Below are 10,219 nucleotides of genomic sequence, written 5' to 3' on the forward strand. Positions count from 1 at the left end.
GTGTTAGTGCTAAAAGAAGCTATTTTTTTTGGACACACAAACTAACATGGCCTAACACACGTATGTCCGACATACAATTAATTTTCTGTATTGCTTCATTTCTTTTTTAAACAAGGAAGATTTTAGACACATAAATTCACACCAATGTTAAGGGCTAGTTTGGCAGTGCCTTACTTACTAAAGAAACTGTTTATATTGTGTTATGAGAATAAATAGCTCAATGTCCTAGTGTGGTAAACTTCTATATGAAATTGTTGCGACTATTTTCCATATGATCAAAGACACAAGTATTATTTAAGACAAACATGTGAGGATTAAGCCTAATAATTCCAATAAACCCAAGTGAAAAAACACTTAAAACAATGTTGTTTATCCTTGAGGATTAAGCTTAAGATTCAAGCTGAAAATCCTTCTTTAAGTTGCAAAATATTCATAAAATTACAAAATTAGTATCTACAAGACAAACCCAAAATAGGATCTATACACGTTAAGGTCTTCAACTAGCAACTATCTGCTCTCCAACCAAACTCTCTCTTACACCGTCCCTCGGTACGGTTTTGCGCAGAAATTCCCAGTAGAAATTTAGCATGTAATCTGTAGGTTTTACTCGCTCCCACCTACCAGTGCAAAATATTGCATAAGCGTCAGCTGCATACCTGCTCCGAATAAACATGAAAATTCAGCTTCCATCAAGATACAAATTTGGTCCTCTCAAGTTAGGGAAAAATGCTAGTTTAGACTCGGCAAAATCTCAACCATACATGAGAAAATGAACATTTTACACTGCCACGTCATGCCATCAATTTGTTACTATTTTTACCGTCAAAAGGAGGCGGCAATATGATCCATGGAAACATAAACTTTATCATGAATGGTTGGATTGCTGCATCTTGGTCATTCACGAAAACAACAAAAATACTATCTTGACATGTCATGCATGTTATATCGAAACCCCTTTTATTTGGGCTAGGCAGTTCATGGTTCTACTTTATACATTGGTCCTAGAGGAACCAGACATAGCATTCTTGAGCATTATCAATATACAGGGAGGATGAATATATATAAGAAAACAAAAGAATCATAGATTAGCCAACGTACTTGCCAACACCATGCAACTGAGTAACATGGGTCCAGCTTTCCTGCAAATACTCCTGAGACAAATGCTGTATCATCAACGCCCTCTTCTTATGTAAACCAAGAGTTTTTATAGTCTTTTCTATATCCTCTGTGGCAACCTCAGTGGCAGCTTTTGCATCAGGACACAATGTAAAGAGATCAGATATAACTCTTTTTGCCTGCATATAGTCCATTAAGTAACAAGGACATAAGAACAGTGTATTCAATCTACACATATTTCATCACCTTTTACAAACAGCTACCATCACAAATAACATTGAACAGTTAAAAATGCAACCATACACACTGAATAAATTCCAAAAGTCAACTTACTTGAAATTGGAGGACCAATAATTTTGTTTTCACAGAAACAATATATATTATAAACCATAAAGCCTATTCCCTAGAATAATGAGTAAAAAGCAAAAAATCAAAAATCAACTTAATCCCATCCAAGTTCTTCTGAGGCTCTGGTACCATACTGACAAAAGGACAGTACGTGACATAGAACCATATTTTAGGTTAAATGTAGATTCCTACCATCTTCTTGTCTATGTTGGCAAAATCAACAGAAAATAGGTTGCTTTAAATGAATTATTGAGCTGAGCTAACCAGAGGGTCCATTGTTTATGCATCAAGGGTTGGAAAGTATTTGATATAGGATCTGCTTATTTTCAAGAAGCGCAAATAGGATTTCGGATTCCAATGATTGTGATTTTCAAGACTTGAAAAGTCTGAAATGGATTCTGAGATTTCGCTAGGAAACAAAGTTCACTCATGGAAACAAAATTATACAAAGCAGCAGACAAGATGTTCAATGGACTAGAGAACTAAGTACCCTGCTTTCAACAACAATCTACACCAGAAACATCATCCAATAAATACCCCAAAGTTAATACTTCTTGAATAATGATGAAATTCATTCCCTGCTTGGGTATCTAGTTAAACTTAAAAAAAACCGCATTAAACAAATTTCCTAAAAGTGGTGGCTTCCGTTAGAAATTGAAAAACTTAAACAAAATGCTTCAGTTACATATGTTGAATCTAGTGGTACCAACGTCCAAACTGTTATTTGTACATGAGTTGGCACAGCCATAAGTTAAGATTAGATTCTTTCCAGGATCAGTAGCTAAAATAAGTAACAGATCATGAATGTTTTGAACTCTTTCTAAGGCTAATGTTAATAGACTTACACAGGTGTATTTTAATTAGGAAATAAAAAGATTTAAAGCTAGACTTAACGATTAATGATTGCTACTTATTTTAATTACTTATAATGGTTACTTAGTACTTACTAGACCCCTACTCTCTCTGTACATGCACTGTTATGATCATGCAAATTCCAGTAGTAACTATTACTTTTTATCATGCAAATTCCATAGTAATTATTACTTTTATGATCAAGCAATTATAGTAATCCAAATCTAATATAGAAATAATAATATGAGTGGTCAAGTACAAAGTGATAAGAATGTATAAAGATACAAGACCTGCAATCCCCTTGTGCGATTAAGGAGCATGCATATCACCAATACTCTCCAAGGATCATGATAATGATCCTCTTGGATGAGACCATGTTCAGAGCGAGGAGGAACCCATGTGTTATCTGGAGTTCGTCTTAGGTATGCTTCGTCTTTCTTCTGGGAAGCAGAAAGAGCAGTCTTGATTCCCGGAGATCTATTGCGCTTTTTTTTACTCCCTAACAAGTGTCCGACCACATTACCTTCTGCTTTGTGTTCTTTCTGAAAGTAGGGAGAGACCTTCACAAACTTGGAACAAGTTTTTGAACAGCGTTTAGGTGGCTTATCTTTTGTTTCATCACCCCGGTTAACCATCGCTTCTTCCACTCTTGATTTTTGAAAGTAAGGGGAAACCTTTCGAACTTCAATGTGTGCTATTCTTTTGTGCTTTTCATTATTCTTCCTTCTCTTGCGAGAAACCTGTCCATTTTCTGCACTATTTGGACTCACTTGCTCACCTCTGAAGGTTCTGCAGGTGCTTGGCATAGTGGCATGCTCCTCAGTTGTGCTCCCCCCATTCTCGCTAACTAGAATGGAAGAATTGGTAATGTTATTCAATGGGAAAGGAGGTTTTGTTTCACTTTCATTTTGCTGCTTTTTCTCCTCCTTTTCTTCCACTACCTGTTTCTTTGCACTACTAATCTGAGAATAAGTTTGCACATTTTTGACCATCTTTTCATGTTCGTCAGTCCGTGTGTTGTTCATACTAGCACCACCATTGTATGCCAACTGTGCAAGCACATCCTCAAGGCTCAAAATCACATTATTACTTTGACTAGCCTTTATTTGGTGATTGATCCCCGACTTCTCTTTAACATCCCTTTCTTTCTCCTTTCCCACCTTCATGATAGTGCTTCTTTCATGGTTTTCCGTCTTCTTCTCCTTCTTCTTAATCTTCTTTTCAATGCAATTATCACCGAATATCTCTGCTTCAGTGACGTCATCAGTTACTACACCTGCAGATTCTATTTTTTCATCTTTGTGAATGGCTTTTGGTGTAATCTCCTCGAGCTTGGGAGCATAGCTGTCACTACTTTTATCATTATCATGTTGTGTTACCCCTGTCCTCTTGTTCTTGATACCAATACCATCGGAACCTGCATGTTCCTTTTTCTTGGTTTTATGTTTATGAGAAACCTTTTCAATTTCAGCTACTACATTAATGCCCGAATTGTCAAGAGAGGTTTCTAACATTTCACCCTTTTTGATATCTCCTCCTTGATGCAGAAAATACGGAGAAACCACTCGGTCTCCAACACTTACAGGCGTTTTCCATCTTCTTTTATGATCGGAATTGACAATGGAATTAACATCGAGTGAATCCACATTACAAATTCCCTGTTCCGAGTTCTTGGTTTGATTTCCATAAGATGACCTTTCAGTTTCAGCTACCACATTACTAAAAACCAACTCTGAACTTATGGCAGATGCTGGCAAGATGCTACCCTTTTCTCCTCCTAAATTCTGGAAATACGGAGAAACCACCCGATGGCCACCATCGGATTCAGAGAGTTTTCTTCTTCTTTTGTTGGTGGGCTTGGAATTGGCATTGGGATTGTCCTCGGCCTCATTACAACTAACTGGTTCCTTTTTCTTCTTGTGTTTGTGTTTCTTGAATTTTAGGTCATTTTCACATATTTGTATATTTACAATATTGCTGCTAAACGTCTTACCTTTTTCTCCGCCGCCTCTTGCTCCATGAAGATTCTGAAAATACGGAGAAACCACCCGGTCGCCGACGAGTATGGGGGCTTTTCTTCTTCTCTTGCGGTCGGCGTCATCGGCAACTGAATTGCCATTGTTCTTTCTCTTATTCTTACTCTTCTCCTTCTTCCCATCGCTATTCTTACTCTTATTATCTTCTTCAGGAACGACGACAGGTAAACTGGCGAAATTGGCAAAACCCTCCTCTTTTTTCTTCTTCTTTCTGCGCTTACCTCCGCAATCTTCTCCAATCAACGACGGCGTCTCAATTACTGGTGGAGGCGGAGGCGGAGGCGGAGGCTTAGGCTGAGGCTGGTTTTTCTTCTTCTTAATCGATTCCTGCTGCCGCAGTGGGCACAATGGTCTCTCGCCTTCCTCCATTTCCCACATTCGATCTGATCATCACATTCACTGTTTCACAGCCAAATTCCCTTTATCTGCCGTTTCTCCTTCTTTGTCAATCGAGCCCGCCACCGTCAGGCCCATTTTTTTTTTCTAGTTTAGGTGTTCGACTTCGGCCCAAAATACACAACAGCTCAGTCCACCCCAATTTTATATGGATCCATCGTCCATCAATTTTTTATAAAGAAAATTAACGAAAAGTTCTAAAAAAATTTAGTTTTAATCAAAAGGATAAAATAAAGGTGTAAGTGTACCAGCAGTGAATTTTTAGGTAAAAAATGTCCTTAACGTTAAAAGTGAACAGTACCATGAGTGTTTGATTAGGACTCCCTTTTTTATAACAGCAATTGGGGCTAGAAAAAATTTCCAAAAATCCTGAACCAAACCTAAAAAATCCCGATCTCAAATCAAAATTTCTGAAATTTTGGGATGTAATACCGAACTAACCCCGAACTATTCGGACGAGATTCAGTACTACGTATTTAATGATTCAGTAATCCCGAACTAAATTGAAACTATATATGTGGATGCAAATTTTCACTATATATTCCTTTGATGAAAATCTACCTGCAAAATAATAACATCTAAGATTAAGGTCAAAATTTTTACGCGCCCACGATGAATGGGGGCTTTGCCCGAAAAATCTCCAATGTCAAAGTTAGAATTATGAAAAGAATGTGTTTGAGTTTTTGTGGGAATCAAAAAAACCTCTTTAGGGGTAGATCAAGCTTCCTCAATTTTGGAGATAAAGTGGGTATTTATAGGAGAAATGGAGGAGATGGACCAGCCTAGGGTTTAGGAGTGGCCAGCCCTATGTGGTATTTTGGGTGAGAATATTTCAAGATATTTGTGTAAATTAATATGTTGGAGTAATTAGGGAAATATCCAAAATAAATTTATTAGGATTACTTACTTGAAAGAGGTTTTCTCTTATTAGGAATGTATTTTATGATAAGAATAAGGGACTATTCCATCATAAATACCTTTGACTTTTCCTACGGGCAAGGGTGCCTTGAGTAGTAGTTGATCTCTGCTTGTTTTACCTCAACTACGCGTAGTGAATGAGGCTGCTCCTTGCTCATTTAATAAAGGCAGTCTTGTCTTTCTTTGGAAATAATCCACGTGTCAGCTCCATGATTCTTAGGATTATTTTTGGCTCCACAAATGCCCTCACACTTGTTGGGCTGCTCACAGGAAAGGGCATGAGGTGTAGGAATCCAAAGTTGCAATGGAGTTTGTGAAGGGAAAATATGAGATTTATGTGGGATTTCTATTGACTAGCATGCATATACAATTCAAAATTTATATACGAAAACAACGGAAGCATGTCATCAATTAATATCAAAGCTCTAGTCATGAAAATCCCCTTCAAGATTCATAGGTTTATTTATGATGCATCAAAAATAATTTATTGAAGAACAAAGTTTAGGAGTAGTTTTATACCTCTTGATCTAGATCTTAGACCAAGGATTGACCACCTCCAAGCTCTTTGCTCCTTGAACTCCTTGAGCCTAGCCTCCCTCCTTGCCTCCTCCACTTTGTTGAGAATGAGTGCTCCTAGGTCCTCTTCAAGTTTCCAAAATTGAAAACCTCTAAAGATCCTCACCCACTAGTGTAGTGAGAAGGATGAAGGAATAACCAAAGGGGTGATAAAATGATTAGCTAAAATCCCCCTATGGTGGCCGGCCCTTTGAGTGTTTGAGAGAGTTCAATTCTTTTCTCTTTTGTTGTTTTGAACACTTAGAAAAACCATCTCTCTTCTTTCATTATAATGTTCCTTTTATTACATAAAGAAACAAGTCAACAATTGACCTTCTCTCTCCCTCTCTTTGGCTGGCCATATGTGTTTGGTTTGGGCTTTGGGCTTTTAATTATTTCAAGTCATCCAATGCTTGAATAAAAGCCCAATGGGTTTTGGCCCAATGAGCCTAATTAAACCCGAACGTTTCTTTAAGCCCAAAACGATCTTTATCGCTTTTATGATTTCTTTAGACTTTCTAAATTAATCAAAACACTTAATTAATCCAATTAATTATTTCCATCATCCATTAGTTACTCACTACAAGAGTGTATTGGTGAACAATCTTTTAGGTTCTAATTAGCAAGGCAGTGAAGTGATTGGCATCAATCCAATTGATTATATTTAATCCATCCACTTAGTGAATTAAAACTTACTTTTAATTCACCTTCTTCTTTGATGACTACATTTAATCATCTAGAAGAACTCACAAGCCATGAGTGACATCTAAACATATATCATGGCTACCCAAGCTAATGTAGAAGTTTATTCGGAGAACCTATTCAGTTGGAATTACAATGTAATTTGATCCTTCTCTAAAACAATACTCTCAATCACATCACTAGGGTATGGATATACTATGTCAAACCCCTAATGTGATTATGCTTTCTTATATGATTCAATTGAGTCGTATAGGAACGTTTTCCTTTATTACGCTCGAGACTTCGGCCGAAGATTCCCAAATCATATCTCAGAGTATTCTTCCTCTCATAACGAGGATTAGAGATTCCTTATTGATCATTCACTTGCCTACATGTTTAGATACCTTAACCCCAACAATGCCGTAGACACTCCAATGGAATGTCGTTTGACATTATCAAAGATCAAGGACCTAAGCATTAGACATCTATGATGTCTTAGGTCAAAGGATTACTTACATTATTCCAACCTTCAGAGTTACTTGCTTGACATGTGAGTAGACCTCCATGCAAGTACTCTCGTTCGATTGTGTTCAGTGAACTCATTCCTTTAATGAGCACCTACATACTTGTCTTAGTGTCACTACACGAATGGGATGAGACTTTCCATCCTTCCATTTGAAGCAGACATAGTATGTACCGGTCTATGCATTGTCAGTATCCCTCCGACAATCCTATGACCAGGAACCTTTTTGGACATAATGGTTATGAGAAGAAGGTCTCTGTAGTCTAATCATTATTAGATTACTTCTTCCATCAATCCATTGTCCATGGATTCATCATTTTGGACATATTTCGTTCATTGAGATAGTCCTAATTAGTATCTTTGCCTTCCGATGTATAAGAGTCATATATACATCATTACATTGTCCTGAAAGGTTTCTTCCAAAGATTGACTTTCAGGGCATATTTCCAACAACCAACAATCAGGCCGAGTACAAACCAGGCAGCCGACGCACTTATCCTCGGTGATTCAAAACTTGTGATTAACCAATTCAATGGGACTTTTCGTTGCATAAGTTGTACTCAGGCGCCCTATCACATGGTCGCCAGCTATTTAGCTGAATCATTCACAGGCATCACATTCAAACATATCTCTTGAATTCAGAATATTGATGCTAATAAGTTCGTTCAAATAGCCTTAGGAGCACAAATCCTAGGGGGCGAGGTAGGTCGGGTCATACCAGTCGATCAGCGTCCATACCCAGCCTTATTAATCAACAAATTGTTAAATAGGATGGCGTAATTCAGGCATGAGTTATGTCTTTGCCTTCATTACTCGAATGAGAAGCTCCCATGGATATTTGCACAGTCGAAATGTTGTCGGATGATTGGAGAAAATCGATCATACAATATCTCGATCATCCTAGTGGCAAGAACGACCGCAAGACAAGGGTACATGTTACAAATTATATGGTATACAAAAATGAGTTGTATCGGAAGTGCAAGGACAGTTTATTATTGCTATGTCTTGGCCCAGAAGAAGCCATTCAAGTGATTACTGAAGTTCATGAAGGAATATGCAATGCCCATTAATCTAGTCAAAAAATGTGTTGGTTGCTTCGATGACATGGATATTTTTGGCCAAGTATTCTAAAGGATTGCATAGAATATGCACGCAGTTATGTACAATGTAAAATCGAAGAACCCATTCAAAGAGTCTTAGCCAAATTGCTTCATTCAGTTACCAAACCATGGCAATTTAAAGGCTGGGCCATAGAGGTGATTGGCAAAATCATGCCATCATCTAGATCAACAAAATACGCGTGGATACTTGTGGCAACAAATTACTTCACCAAGTGGTCGAAGTAAAGTCGTATGTTGAGTTAATATATAAAGAAGTTTGTGATTTTGTAGAAGAGAATATTGTAACAATTATCACGGATAACTGCACGATTTTCACAGCTGATAGGTTCAAAGACTACATGACGAATTTGAAAATTCGACTCGAACAGTCCACGTTGTATTACCCATAGGCGAATAGGCAGGCCAAAGCGAGTAATAAAGTTTTGATTGGTATTCTCGAGAAAATGGTGAAGGAAAAGCCTGGCATTTAGCATTTAAAATTAAACTAGGCATTATGGGCACATCGGACCTCACTTCGATCGGCAACAGGAATGACTCCATATGTTTTAACCTACGGGCACGATGCAATTTTGCCAGTCGAGTTAAGTATAAATTTATTGCTAATTATCGAACAAAGTAGTTTTTTAGCGCCAAATATAGTCAAGCAATAAGGCAGGATTTAGAGGATCTAGAGGAGGCTCAACTTGATGCCTATAATATGTTAGTAGCACAGAAAAAGATCAATGAACGAGCTTATAATCAACGAGTAAAGCAAAAGACATTCGACGAAGGTGACTAGGTTTGGCAAACGGTGTTGCCAGTTGGGATCAAGGACCCCAGATATGGGAAATGGTCGCCAAATTGGGAAGGACCATTTATCGTTCACAAGCCTCTTGGCAAGGGGGCATACCATCTCAAGGATCAAACTGGTTTGGTACGCAAGTTATCGATTAATGGGAAGTTTTTAAAGAAATATTATCCGGTTACTTGGGAGATGCAAGAATAAAGATTTTTCATTAATATTCATTGATATTGCAAAAGGTATAAGAAAAATCATTTGGCCCACATGTCAACACCAGGAACATAATTTATGGGGTCAAGAGAAGGAAGGTTGCGGCAAAGAGGAGAGCTACTTTGGACTCCTTTTTTTGCTAGGGCTACAATGTAGCCTGATCATGAATACTTAATTGCCTTGTGGCATTGTTATTATCAAGTTTTTCTTCCTTATTGAGTATCATTTGCTAATCGTAATGCGCTTAATTTTATTTAGATGCTTGATCACCATCTAAGCTTAAGTTAAGTTGATTTGATGCAAGTTAGAGTGGATGCCATACTTAACTTGGGTTTAGCTTCTTGCAACTGATACCATAAACACTTATTTGTAGATGCCATGCAATTAGGGTTTGTGTGATTTTCGAATGATTTCCATGAAGCTTAATGGGTTCTTACTTGTTTAAATTTGTCTAGATGCCATAGAGAATTTACATGTAAGGATATCTTTGATACAACCAGATGTCGTGGCCGTTGAATAATTTAGGAAAAATCGAACATCAATATTGGGGAACTACTTGAGCATAACATATTAAGAGAATTAAGTAGGATTGGTTACAGTGAATTCAGATTCCCTAGGTCTACTTTTCTTATGTTTTCAATTTATTATTTACATGCATTTTATTTCCAACCTTTATTTTATT

General features: G+C 37.4%; 1 protein-coding gene across 1 annotated transcript; it reads right to left on the reverse strand.

Annotated features, from left to right (window-relative positions):
• Window positions 1-308: 308 nt before the first annotated feature.
• LOC103934904 lies at window positions 309-4,721 on the reverse strand. Its single transcript, XM_048571388.1, has 3 exons — window positions 2,607-4,721; window positions 1,099-1,295; window positions 309-656 (listed from the first exon to the last, which is right to left on the reverse strand). Exons 1-3 carry the CDS (start codon window positions 4,719-4,721, stop codon window positions 497-499), a joined length of 2,472 nt encoding a protein of 823 aa, XP_048427345.1. The 3' UTR covers window positions 309-496.
• Between the last annotated feature and the right edge of the window lie 5,498 nt (window positions 4,722-10,219).

Source organism: the organism of the source record quoted next, unplaced genomic scaffold (genome assembly GCF_019419815.1).
Source record: "Pyrus x bretschneideri cultivar Hongxiangsu unplaced genomic scaffold, Pyrus_bretschneideri_v1 Contig105, whole genome shotgun sequence".
NCBI lineage: Eukaryota > Viridiplantae > Streptophyta > Magnoliopsida > Rosales > Rosaceae > Pyrus > Pyrus x bretschneideri.